At 44.3% G+C, this 14,034-nt stretch overlaps 1 protein-coding gene across 5 annotated transcripts in view; it reads left to right on the forward strand.

The window, feature by feature from the left end:
* Window positions 1-14,034, forward strand: part of IQCG (IQ motif containing G) — a 42,895-nt gene that overhangs the window by 6,302 nt on the left and 22,559 nt on the right. For 4 of the 5 annotated variants that reach the window (XM_034781604.1, XM_034781603.1, XM_034781600.1 and 1 more), the window contains exons 3-5: window positions 9,197-9,344; window positions 11,931-12,178; window positions 12,974-13,102. In XM_034781604.1, the coding sequence (XP_034637495.1) occupies window positions 9,204-9,344; window positions 11,931-12,178; window positions 12,974-13,102 (518 nt within the window). In that variant the 5' untranslated portion in view covers window positions 9,197-9,203. Of the gene's footprint in view, window positions 1-3,287; window positions 3,320-9,196; window positions 9,345-11,930; window positions 12,179-12,973; window positions 13,103-14,034 lie in introns of those variants that run through there. The other variant, XM_034781602.1, reaches the window with a different exon arrangement.

Raw genomic sequence — 14,034 nt, forward strand, 5'->3', positions numbered from 1 at the left:
AGCATAAGCTTTCGTGGACTACAGCCCACTTCTTCTATATGCATCCGAAGAAGTGGGCTGTAGTCCACGAAAGCTTATGCTCTAATAAATTTGTTAGTCTCTAAGGTGCCACAAGTACTCCTGTTCTTCTTTTTAGGTCATATCAGTAACAGTGGTAAAGGCATTTTTTAAAATGTGATTTCTTTTGACAGTGTTCATTTAAGAGACATAGCTGAAATAATCTTGGAACTGTTAGTTAGTGATTATCTTTGAGATCTCCTGGAGAATGGATGAGGTCCAGAGAACTGGAGAAGGGCAAACATAGTGCCTGTCTTTATAAAGGGGAACAAAGAGGACCTGGGGAATTGTATATTAGTCAGCCTAACTTTGATACCTGGAAAGATGCTGGAATAAATTATTAAACAATCAGTTTGTAAGCACCTAGAGAATAACAGGTTAATAAATAATAGCCAAATGCCAAACCAATCTAATTTCCTTCTTGGATAGGGTTATTGGCCTAGTGGATGGGGGTAAACAGTAGACATGACATATCTTGATTTTAGTAAGGCTGTTGACACATCCCACATGATATTCTCATAAGCATACTAGAGGAATATGGTCTAGAGGAAATTACTATAAGGTGAGTGCACAACTGATTGAAAGGCCGTAATCAATGGTTCACTGTCAAACTGGGAGGGCGTATCTAGTGGAGTCCTAAAGGGGTCAGCCCTGGGTCTCTTACTAGTCAATGTTTTCATTAATGACTTGGATAATGGAGTGGAGAGTGTGCTTATATAATCTGCAGATGACACCAAACTGTGAGGGGTTGCAAGTACTTTGGAGGACAGGATTAGAATTTAAAACTACCTTGACAAACTGGAGAATTGGTTTGAATCCAACAAGCTGACATTCAGTGAAGACAAGTGCAAAGTACTTCACTTTGGAAGGCAATATCAAATGCACAGCTACAAAATGGGAAATTACTAGCTAGGCCGTAGTTCTGCAGAAAACTGGGGTTATAGTGGATCACTAGTTGAATATGAGCCAACGATGCGTTGCACTTGCAAAAAAGGTTAATATAATTCTGGGATGTTGTGGAGAGACAGATCCCCACCCACATCAGGAAATAATCAGGGCACAATCAGCTTCAACCAAATACATCTGTGAGGCTTGCAAAGCCTATATATGGACAGGTTCTTAAAAAGGAAGATGCCCGGTCAGTGTAGGGTGGATAATGATATATGGGGGAAAGGACTGCTGCCAGTAGAACAGAAACTTTGGTGATGCCAGTTAGGAAACTAGGCAAGGTTCATACAAGACCTGATGCTTATAGATCTATTGCTTGCACATGCCATGTGGGGTAAAATCATGGGGAAAAGTATAAATGTAAGACTAGTGGACTACTTGGAGAAAAATGATATTGCTGTCTAACTGAGGTACAAAGTGGTTTGTGAAAAGGAAGATTCAGAGTTGACCATATCATGAGACTAGAAACAGAGGTCAAAAAAGCATAAGAACTAAGAACTTTGTGATAACAGTCTTCCTGGACATTGAATAAGCATAGGGCATGCTGTAGAGGGAAGACCTCCTATATAAACTAGCCAAAATTGGAATAAAAGGGGAAATGGTTTGGTGGATAAGGGACTTTTTTTTAGTAAAATGGGAACAGCTTTATCAAAAACCTACAAGCTTACAAATGGAATCCACAAAGGAATATTTATAGTCTTGTTTTGTTTTCCCTTATGATAAATGACTTCCCAGAAAGCGTGCAGCTGTCTGTGCTATATAGACTAAGCATAATACACTTAAATTAGACGGGAAAAGACAAATGAGGTACTCTGAGAATTTCTAAGTGGGGAAATGATCGGGGATTTAAATTCTTACTTTCTAAAAATAAGGGAATGCCTTTAACCAGGAAGAAAACTAGGGAAGTTTGGAACCTATTTCTTTATGATGAAAAAATTCAGATAGTTCAAAAGGTTGTGGTCCTAGGAGTAGTGTTTGATAATTTAGCTTGTACAAGTCACAGACAATATCATACAAAAGTGTAAAAGTAGGATGAACTTACTCAAAAGAATAGCTGGAAACAAATGGGGTGCAGAGAAGAAGGTATTGATGATGATGTACAGAGCATTTATCAGATCAGTTTTAGACTATAGATGCCAAGCTTTAGATTCGGTCTCAAAAACAACTCTTAGGCCAGATCTACACTAAAAAGTTAAGTTGACCCAGCTACATTGCTCAGGGGTGTGAAAAATCCACAAAGCAGTTAACCCTCAACCTAACCCTTGGTGTAGACAGTGCTAGGTCGACGGAAGAATTCTTTTGTTGACCTACCTATAGCCTCTCGGGGAGGTGGCTTAACTATTACAGTGACGGGAAAAGCTCTCGTCTATATAGTAAGTGCCTACACTGAAGCGCTACAGCTCACCAGCTATTCCCCCATTTGTGGATTTGGAACTGCATGAAAAAACGAGGGAAGGAAAAACCCACTCATTATGACCAATGACATTTCTGAATTTATTTATGAAAAATGGGACCAGCTTTGCAAAGTCTATACAGATGGCTCAGAAGATGACAGCACAAGTAGAGTGGAAACAGCCTTCTGTGTTCCTAGTTTTGCAATCCAGAACCCTAAAAGACTGTCGAATTGTGTGACCATACTGATGGCTGAACTAATAGGGATAATGTTGGCACCAACCTGGTGTCATGTTATTGATTTGAACTGGGACCATATAGAACATGGTTGCAACCAAAGTCCTGTAGTGGCACCAAATCTTGTATAAAGGGGGTCAAATGAGGTGTGTAAGACAAGGTTATGGCTTGCTGGTTATAATTATGCTGTCTATATGTGTGTATTAATTTTGTAGTTGAAGTTATGAATATTGGCTCTATACTGTCTGTATTTCAAACTTATGCTATGCTTCTGGGAAACTTCCCAGACAAGTTGGTGTTAGCTCTGCCTAGCCTGCTTGATGGCCCATTAAGGACCATCAGCTATACAACTGACCCACTGAGAGAAGGCAAATACACCTTGCAACTCAGCAAAGTATGCAGGGACTGGCCCATGTGACTCCAGACTCCATTTTGTTGTACTTTTCCACAGTAAGGACAAAGAGGTGCTCTTACACCTGGAAAAGACTATAAAAGGCTGATGCCTCTCGTCCATCTGGTCTTCAATCCTGCTTCTTACCTCTGGAGGGACTTTGCTACAAACTTGAAGCTCTGAACAAAGGACTGAGGACCCATCCCAGCTTGGGACGTACTCCAGAGACTTGATTTGAACCTGCAGTTTATTTCATCACTGCTACAAACTTAAACCAAGAACTTTGCCATTACTGTATGTAATTATTCCATTTAACCAATTCTAGCTCTCATCTCTATCTTTTTCCTTTTATGAATAATCCTTTAGATTGTAGATTCTAAAGGATTGGCAACAGCGTAATTTGTGGGTAAGATCTAATTTGTATATTGACCTGGGTCTGGGGCTTAGTCCTGTGGGATCAGGAGAACCTTTTTTCTTTTACTAGAGTATTGATTTTCATAACCATTTGTCCCCATGATGAGTGGCACTGGTAGTGATACTGGGAAACTGGAGTGGCTAAGGAAATTGCTTGTGTGACTTGTGGTTAGCCAGTGGGGTAAGACCAAAGTCCTCTTTGTCTGGCTGGTTTGGTTTGCCTTAGAGGTGGAGAAACCCCAGCCTTGGGCTGTAACTGCTCTGTTGGAGCAATTTGTCCTAAATTGGCACTCTCAGTTGGGTCCCGCCAGAACCGCATCGTTACACCTGGGTAAAAGATGTGTGACCGACCTGCACTTCCACCTGTCAGGCATTATGACAATCAATTGGGAAAGCCGAAATGACATAAGTGAAATAATGTTCCTAACTAAAGAACTAATGCAAGCAGGTATCTGTGTAACAATAGCATGGATTCTGGTATATATCGGAATATCTGGACATGAGAGGGCTGACAAAGCAGCAAAACAAGCTCTGGAAAAAATGAGGAGATAGATATTAAGATATCTTTAACTAAACAAGAATTCAAAAGTAGGGTAACAAAGGAGCTTGCGAAGGAATGGCAAGAACTATGGACTAAGGGGGGGAAAAAAGGACTAAGGTTTTAGGATGTATGCTCAAGAATTGAAGATAATACCATGCTCCAGAGTTATGTTAGAAAAAATGAAGTAGTCATTTTTAAAGGGCTAACAGGTCCTTGTGCCTTAAATAATAAGTTAACCGTATTAAAAAGAAATAAAGATGGGCTGTGTAATATGTGCAAAGCCAAAGAAACTGTTGGTGATGTTCTGGGGCAGTGGTCTCCACCCTTTTTACGCACACGATCACTTTTTGAATTTAAGTGCAACCCAGGATCTACCCTGCCCCTTTTCCGAAGTCCCGCCCTGCTTACTCCATCCCCCCCGTCACTCGCTCTCCCCCACCCTCACTTACTTTCAGTGGGCTGGGGCAGGGAGTTGGGGTTTGGGAGGGGGTGCAGGCTCTGGGCTGGGACCGAGGAGTTTGGAGTGTGAGAGGGGGCTCCGGGCTGAGCCTGGGCCAGGGGGTTGGGATACAGGAGGGAGTATGGGGTTCTGGGAGGGGGGGTTAGGGTGCGGGGTCCCACCGGGCTGCACTTATCTCACGCAACTCCCAGTCAGCGGCACAGCGGGGCTAAGGCAGGCTCCCTGCCTTCCCCGGCCCCACGCCGTTCCTGGAAGCAACCAACACGCATGACCCTGCAGCCCCTGGGGGATGGGGGGCACGTGGCTCCATGTGCTGCTCCTGCCTGCAAGCACCACCTCCGCAGCTCCCATTGACCACAGTTCCCCGTTCCCGGCCAATGGGAGCTGCGGGGGACAGTGCTTGCAGGCAGGAGCAGCGCATGGAGACCACTGCCCCACCTCCTTGGGACCTCAGGGAGCGGCACATGGCCAGGGCAGGCAGGGAGCCTACCTTAGCCCCACTACGCTGCCGGACTTTTAGTAGCTGGAGATCACGACCGACCAGTCGATTGCGATCTATGGGATGGTGACCACTGTTCTATGGCATTGTGGAAAATATTCTATGGAAGGAAAGTTTCTGGATGAAAAATCGAGTCCGCCCAGAATCAAAGATTTTTCCCTACAGGGACTAGTGAGAATGTCAGGGAAATGCAATAGTGCAAAAAACGCCTTGCTGTAGAAGGATATTTAAAAAACCAAAACGTGGCTAACAATGAATGAAGAAGGTGGTGGTCAGAGCTTCGTATGAGGAGGCTGCTGTGTCAAAACACTAACAAAGACAAAGTGCAGGGTGGTACTCTGTAGGAGCAGGATTGCAAGTAAGAGCTTCCTGGCAGCAGGGGTTACTGACTGGGGAAATGGGTTGGCTTCTCAGGTCCTCTCAGAAAGGAGAAGGGCTGGTACTTTTCTTTAACTTCCCAAAGGCTTGGACTCTGTTTTTTTGTGGGCTGTGGAAGCAAACTGACTTTTTGTTTGGATTCCTTTAGCTCCCCTCTCCCCTGCAAGGTGCCTTGAACAGCACAGCTGGAGGCCTGTGCCCTGGGCTGAGAGACGGGGCAGTGCCCACCCCTCTCCCCAAAAAAACAACAAGGAGTCCGGTAGCACCTTAAAGACTAACAGATTTATTTGGGCAAATAAATCTGTTAGTCTTTAAGGTGCCACCGGACTCCTTGTTGTTTTTGTGGATACAGACTAACACAGCTGCCTCCTGAGACCCTCTCCCCAAGGGGGTGCTAGAAAGGTATAGCCTACTACAAGTGTATTAACAAGAGCATGATAAGACATGAGAAGGAATTGTTTCACTCTTCTCAGCATTGGTAAGGCTTCAGCTAGAGTAGCGTGTCCAGTTCTGGGCACCACACTTTAAGAAAGATGTGGACAAACTGCAGAGAGTCCAGAGGAGAGCAACAAAAATGCTTAAAAGTTTAGAAAACCTGACCTATGCAGAAAGGTTAAAAAAAATGGACGTTTAGCCTTGAGAAAAGATGACCAAAGGGGGACCTGATAACAATCTTCAGCTAAGTTAGGAGCTGTTATAAAGAGAACTGTGATCAATTGTTCTCCATGTCCATTGAAGGTAGGACAAGAAGTAATCTGCTTAATGAGCAGCACGGGATATTTAGGTTAGATATTAGGAACAACTTTCTAACTCTAAGGGAAGTTAAGCTCTGGAATAGGCTTCCAAGGAAGGTCATGGAATACCCACCATTGGAGGATTTTAAGAACATGTTGGACAAACACCTATCAAGGATGGTCTAGATGTAGTTGGCACTGCGTCAATACAGGGAGATGGACTAAATGACCTCTTGAGGTCCCTTCTAGCCCTGCATTTCTATGATTCTATAGCAGGGCTGGGCAAACTTTTTGGCCCAAGGGCCACATCTGGGTATGGAAATTGTATGGCGGGCCATGAATGCTCATGAAATTGGGGGTTGGGGTGTGGGAGGGGGTGAGGGCTCTGGCTTGGGGTGCGGGCTCTCTGGTGGAGCCAGAAATGAGGAATTCAGAGTGCAGGAGGGTGCTCCGGGCTGGGGCAGAGGGTTGGGGTGTGGGTGGGGGGGTGAGGGCTCCGGCTGGGGGTGCAGGCTCTGGGGTGCAGGAGGGTGGGACCGAGGGATTCGGAGAGTGGGAGGGGGATCAGGGTTGGGGCAGGGGGTTGAGGCACTGGAGGTCAGGAGTGCCGGCCAATGGGAACTGCAGGGATGGCGTTAAGGGAGGGGACAGCGTGCAGAGCCCCCTGGCTGCCCCTACGCATGGGAGCTGGAGGGGGGACATGCTGCTGCTGCTTCCATGAGCCGTGTGGAGCCAAGGCACATGTGGAACAGGGCAAGCCCCAGATCCTGCTCCCCAGCAGGAGCTCGAGGGCCGGATTTAAACGTTTGAAGGGCCCCCAGGCTGTAGTTTGCCCACCCCTGTTCTATAGAGTCAAACTGAAGATGCCATCAGTGGCTAGTTAAACCTGCTGGAAAGGATTAATATCTTCAAGGAACATACTCCATGAAACAGAATGTCAAGAAACAGACAAATTAAAAATAGAGGGTCCTTTTACTGCACCCCACCTCTTGTGATGCTGGAAACCTGGTAGACCTGAACTAACAAATTATATTCATCTTCTGCCTATTTGAAACTAATTTCATATTCTAATATTAAAGGATTACAGTTTCTTCAAGTCAGGAAGTTGCTGAAGAAAGTAACTCACTCTAACTCCAGTGCAGATACAGAGAATGGCTTAATCTAAAACTCTTTAGTATTCATAGAGCATAACAATGCCTCAACCCTGTTAATCACGGCTCTGCTCCATTTCCAGAGTGTGCTTGCAGACTGGGACTGTAATGTTCTGCAGACCTTGAGTGTTTGTTCAAGAGATTTTAAACATGGCCCATGTCCAACAGTAGACAGATAAGGACCAGTGTAGACTTCTATTATTAGACTTTACTGTAATACCCAGAAGGCCCAATCAGAATCAGGGTCCTATTGTGCTAGATTGCTGTACAAACACAATCTCTTTTGTGTGTGTGTGTGCTCATGCATGTGTGCATGTGTGATGGGGTTTTTTGTTTGTTTGTGAGGGGTGGGAAGGAGGGTTGTAACATGGACGAGAAGCTGCTATTCAAATACTAACTAATAATTCTGGAAACTTACTAAGCAAAAATAAAAAAAATTGCGTAAGATCTTGACTGGCATTTGTTCCTTTTTCTTTAAAAATAACCGGCACAAATTGATAGTTTAAATTGTATGAGGATCTCAGCACAATCATGTTTATTTTTCCTTTTAAAAAACCCACTGTCTGCAAAAAGCTAAATCTAAGACACATTCCTTCTAAGTTTTGTTGTTAAAAGGTATAGTGTGATTAAAAATCCCGTGTATGTACAATAAAAATGTCTTTAACTATGTTACAGTTTAGATGACAAACTCAAAACTGAAAAACTCTAACGTACTTTCCCCACTGTTTATGGTGATGTTTACTTATGCATTTTGCTCAGCTTGGACAAAGAAAATCGACCGGTCAATTTCCATTTAGCTTCAGTGTGATCTAATGCTGTGTTGTTTGATTTGCAAAGGAGGCATAGGAATGCTTATTTGTATATAAACATACTTTTTCCATTTGAATTGAAATAAACTTGTTCAAGATTTCAAAAATAGGAGGCGAAAGTTAATTTCCCCAGTCCCTACATAGGCTCTTGCCTGATTTTCAAAAAGTGCTGAGCTCCCAACAGCTCGTATTGAGGTCAATGGGATGATCCAAAAATATTCAAGGTAATGATGAGGAACAGTTTAAAGCATAAGTTGGCAAAAGTGCAACCTATGGAGTTCAACATAGCTAGCAGGCACCTTCATTTTCAATATGGATGGTGAGTCTGCAAATCTCAGCACTGGATGCTCCAATCTGAGCTGGGAGGGCCAGGCCACTTGACCCAATTTGGAGCATTGCGCCCTAGGATTCAGGCTGCCCAAACATATCTTAAGATGAGCGGGGCTGTGAAACTAGTTTGTTAATGTGAGTTAAGGTTCCTGCTATGTTCAAATACAGCCCTTCGGGGCAGGGCCGGCTCTAGGATTTTTGCCGCCCAAAGCAAAAACAATTTTGGCCGCCCCTGTTCTTTAATTACCCCACCCCCGGCCCCGCCTCAACTCCGCCCCTTCCCCAAATCCCCAGCCCTGCCTCCTCCCCCCAGGCTCTCAAGCCTAGGAGGGAGGGAGGGAGAGGGAGCAGCGGCGTGCGAAACGGCCGCTCGGGATCTCCCCCTCCCTCCCAGGTTTGAGAGCCTGGGAGGGAGGGGGAGACCCCGAGCCGCCGCGGCGTGCGAAACAGCTGATTCGTGCGCAGCTGCTCCCCCTCCCTCCTAGGCTTGAGAGCCTGGGAGGGAGGGCGAGTAGCGGCACGCGAATCAGCTGTTTCGCGCGCCATGGCAGCAGCAGCGGAGGTGAGCTAGGGCGACCAGGGCACATTTTTAGGGGCGGCATTCTGGCGCCGGCCATGCCGCCTCTAAAAATGTGCCGTCCCAAGCACCAGCTTGTTTTGCTGGTGCCTAGAGCCGGCCCTGCTTAGGGGAGCAGGATTTCTGGGGTAATGAGTGCAGGACAGCTTATACAAAAAACTAGAAAAGAGATGAAAGGCTGCAGGTGTAAGGCTATTTCAGTATCTAGTATTACTTACACTGTTATTGCTAACTCCACGCTCTCTCTCATTGTCACACGCTGTACTTGTTCCTCTTAGCAAGAACATGGCAAATAAAAAGATGGAAATATTCTCCCCTCTGGAAGCTGTGCAAATCTGTGCTGCGCTGGAGGACTGTCTCGATCAGCTTGCTATTCTTGGATATATTATGCCAGTTTCCTACGAGGGCAGGACAGACATCAGCAATGTAGGTGCCTCTATTTTTTAAATTCTCTTGTTTTCCTTCCTGTCTTTATGCTACACCTTCTTTTGACTCTTCTTAAAAATAAATGTGGATATATTTTCATTGTAAAGCGCTCCACAGCCCGTGAGAGAAGGAACAGTCTGTTTGCCAGAAGCTGGGAATGGGCAACAGGGGATGGATCACTTGATGATGACCTGTTCTGTTCATTCCCTCTGGGGCACCTGGCACTGGCCACTGTCGGAAGACAGGACACTGGGCTAGATGGACCTTTGGTCTGACCCAGTACGGCCGTTCTTATTATAAATGCATCATCTTGTTGTTCAGCTGGAGACTGATTTTAATACTTATATTGCAGTAGCATCCAGAGGCCCTAGTAAGGATTTGGGTCCCATTCAGGTAGGCACTCCACAGACATAAACAAAGACATGATTCCTATGCCAAAGAACTTACAATCTAAGATAACAGACAAAATGCAAAGGAGTAGGGAAAGGAAAACGATCAAACATAGCTAAGTTGTATATACATACATGCATTTCTTTTTAAAAAGTAAATAAGAATAGGATTTTCAAAAACACTCAGTACTGATGTAATTCTGCTCCCATAGAAGTCACTCATGAAACTCCCATTGACTTCAGAGGGAACAGAATTGGGCCAACACTGAACATTTTTGAAAATTCCACCCTAAATCTACAACTAACCAACTGCCCCTCAGCCTAGAGTCATTAGCTGGCTGATTTCACATTAGGCATCGCAGCATAAGTGGATCTTGAGGGGAGATTTGAAGGAGAGGGCAGCTCAGAAGGGTGTTCCACGTATTAGAGGAAGCCTACTGGAAGTGCGGAGATGTTTTTGGAGAAGGAGGCAGTTGCAGGTGATGGTAGAGTGGCGAATGAGGTGATAAGACCCAAGAGTGGGCCTAACCATCTTGAGAGGCAAATTGTTTTGATCTCTGCTATCACCTCAAGAATCTTAACTTTTACCTAAGGCAGCAGCCAATTTCCAGGCTGAGCAGTTATGAAACTTTTCCTTCTGAGTAAGGAACTGGAAATAATTGAAGCATCATGACTGAGGTGGCATAAACTACTGGAACTTAGTTTATCTGGTCTAATGCTGCTTCGTTTTATTCTTCTCACCATGCCTAAAGTAAAGTATCAGCAGAGAAAGAAAGGGGAAGAGTAAAGTAAAATTTAATTTTGTATGCCAGTCCTTTGTCTCTTATCTGTTTTCAAGAACAAGAAGTCTATTATACTGTGATAGAGAATATTCAGAATCTGAAGTGTGTACTGGATTCAGAGCCTGACTAATGCTTAAGCCATACAGTAGAGGGCACTCCTTCCCTGAAATGAGATCTATGGACTAGTTCCACCTACTCCAAGATATGAATTCTCATTCACTAAATAGCGTGTGGAAAGCTTCTGATATTAGCATTGAAAGCCCACAGAGAAAACACATTCCCAAGGATTCTAGGGGGTGTTCTCCTCCTGACGCGCATGTTCAGTTTGTGATAGTGTCAATGAAAGTCATGCCCAATATAGAGAACAGCTATGTGCTAACTCCAATGCTCTGACATTTTGCACTGCATCCCATCCCATATTTTTCAATTGTAAATTGTCAGTTTCACTTCAAGGCACCCTATCTTCTGCCTAGCACATAGCTATAGAAGTCAATCATAGTTATGACATTTTATATAACATTAATCACCGTGTCAGCTGATCATTCATTAACTTTCTCAATCAATGACTAGGGCGCACTGTTCCATTTCATGTGCCCCCCCAGAGGAATGGAGTGTTTCCATTTGCTGAATTTAGCGCAATTGCCTCCTACACTGTGCCGCAAAAAATAAACTGCTAGCGGACTGAACAAAAGGCACCTCATGCAATTTACAAACTCTCCATCCTTTGGTAATTGAACTATCCTAGGGATTTTAAGGTACCTATCAAAGTGCCTGTAGATACTACATTATATTAAAGCAGTCTCTTTGCCAAGCTCAGGTTTTTCTGAGGTTTGGTCATTTAAGAACTTGAGATTCAAGCTATTTTAATATTGTTCATGTAAAGTAGTTTTTTTTTATTTGCACCTGTCTGTATACATTTAGTGTATACAATTTATATACCTATTCACACAAATACACATACACACAGTACATCTGGGCAGATCCTCAGCTGGTTAACTGTCCTAACTCAATGGAGCTATGATAATTTACATCAGCGGAGGATCTCTATCGTTTGTTTTCCAACTCACACCTTAGACTGCCCTAAAATATCCAAAATGTTTCCATATAGCTTGTTACGAAGGTAGCGGCCAATATTCTGAATTTCCCCTCCTGACCCTGTGCTTAAAGTTAAAGAGGGATAAAGGTCTTTGCAAAATCAAGCATGCATTATAAATAAATAAAGACTGCATTTTTTTGGATTTCAGACTCCTGTCTCTTTGGTGTGTAATTTAATACACTATATCAATGGCTGTGGGCATGATTCTAATCTCGTTTATTGTTTAATCAACTTTTTCCTCTTCTGTTACATAACATTGCAGAGTTTTTCATTTCTCTTCTGTCCCTTATGCACATACATCTCTTTCGTTCCCTTGTAGATTGATGCCCAAGAAATTAGTGAAATCGTCAAGAGCCAGAAGGAGTTGGGGGTTAAGTTTGAACATCTCATGTCAGCAAGGTCAGAGAACAGGCCAACAGTTCCCTCCGAGTCACTGAAGTTCACAGAACTGGGGCAGCAGCTGCAAGAGACAAGTGGAGATCTAAAAAGGGCCAATCATCTTTTTAGTAGGGCTGCAAAACAGAGTGCTGTGTCCTCCGATAACCTCAGAAAAGTTCAAGCTGATAGGTGAGTGATCAGAAAGGACTGTGACTTTTAGTGAATGGTGCCAGATGTTAGCCCATATTTAGGCTCCTAATTAGATGGCTTGATTTGAAAGAGTGCTGAGCACATAGCAGCTCATTGATTTAAGGAATCTAACATGAGGCACATATATTAGAAAATCTTGGCCTGTATAATTAAGCAGCAAAATCAAATGAAGGAGTTCAAGGAAATTCAGTGCAAAAAAAATTCCCAAATGAATGCAGAATTGCCACTGAGAATGTAATCACATATGCACCAGGAAATTCTACATGCTGGTAAATTGTGAGCTCTTCAGGGCAGGGACCATGTTTGTGTGAATGCCTGTACAGCACCTAACACAATGGGTTTCCATCTTGAGTGGGGCCTCTTGGTGCTACTGTAATATAAATGTTAAATGATAACTCAGTCACACTGGACGGTCTTAAGGCATAAACGTAATCCCTCCACCATACTACAAAATACTCCAGATGCACAAGTGGGAGTTATAGGGGGAAACATAACTCTATCTACATCAGAGGTTTTGCCGGCATGGGTAAGGGGAGTGATTTTTTTCGCACCCCTAGCCATTATAGCTATGTCAGCAAAACTGTGTAGTGCAGACGAAACGCCTTGGATTTGGTGTAAGAACCTGAACAGAAGAAAAGCAGGACATTGCGTTACTGTAACTTTTTTAGCAGTGAACAATAAAGGGGCCAGTATGTTTGAGCCAGGCATTGACTTGCCAGAAAATAACATCTTTGTCTAAGTTGCTGTTGTGTTCCTCCTTGTTCTTGTCGGCAGGCAGTATGCGAGCGATGTGATTGCAGAAACTCTGCAGGAAATGCAGACTTCAGGAACGTTTCAGAGTCTGCTGCAAGCTGTGCGGAGAGAGGAGGAGAGGAAGTCTAACTTCTACACCACCATCATCAGGTTAGGGTTGTGTTAGGCATTTTCCCAGCTTCAGTCACCACTGCTCCTGAGTACATGTTCTCACTTACAGGATACAAGAGAACACGGCTTCTTCCATCTGAGCATTGCTGGGTACTTCGTAAACATTCACTACATTACATTTAGGGAGAGAAGTCACTTCTGGGCCTACTGTCCTGTCTCCGGTGGGAACGCCCCCTCCTGCCCATGTCCTGCCACCAGAATGCTACTGACGTACCCCCTGCCTCCCTTTATGCTGGGGACAGGGAGCACAGAGATGGCAGAGCTGCCTCCATCAGCAGAGAGTTACCTTAGGCAAGTGTAACCCACTGGTGAGTGCGTTACAGGTTCCCCTCTGTAGCGATCTGCAGCAAATAGGAGTTTGTTACAGCCCCGAGTACAGAGCTTTAGCTCAAGCTGTAGGTCATGCTTTTTGGCTCTGGAGGTCCTCAGTTCAATCCCAGGTGTATCAGCCAAGATGGCAGCTGTCACGCGAGGGGAATTCACCACCAGCATTTCCCACTGTTTGAAGGCTGCTTTGCTCTGTGTAGCAAACAGCAGAATCCTGCATCTAGCATAGGCAGGCAATGCTGCGATTTGCATGGGTGAAGCTTACCCTGATTTCAAACAAATGTAAGCACCAGTAGTGCACACTATGGCTTTAAGCAGCTACAGTGGTGGCCACCAACGGCTGTGATCGAGGCAAATCCCCAAAGCAGGGGAGGCCTAAGTGAGAAGTGACTAATTTCCTCAAGTGAGGAAACATACAACAGTTGTCCCACTATCTAAAACTAGAGGGATCTGTTCTGCTTACCCATGCAGGGGGCAGAAGAAAAATGACGAGTGGTGATTGTCTGTGGAATAACCATCAGATAGTTCAAGCAGAAAATGGACAAATTACAACACCTGAAAATGGCATCTCAGTTTATTCCCCA

This window comes from Trachemys scripta, chromosome 9, assembly GCF_013100865.1.
Source record: "Trachemys scripta elegans isolate TJP31775 chromosome 9, CAS_Tse_1.0, whole genome shotgun sequence".
NCBI lineage: Eukaryota > Metazoa > Chordata > Testudines > Emydidae > Trachemys > Trachemys scripta.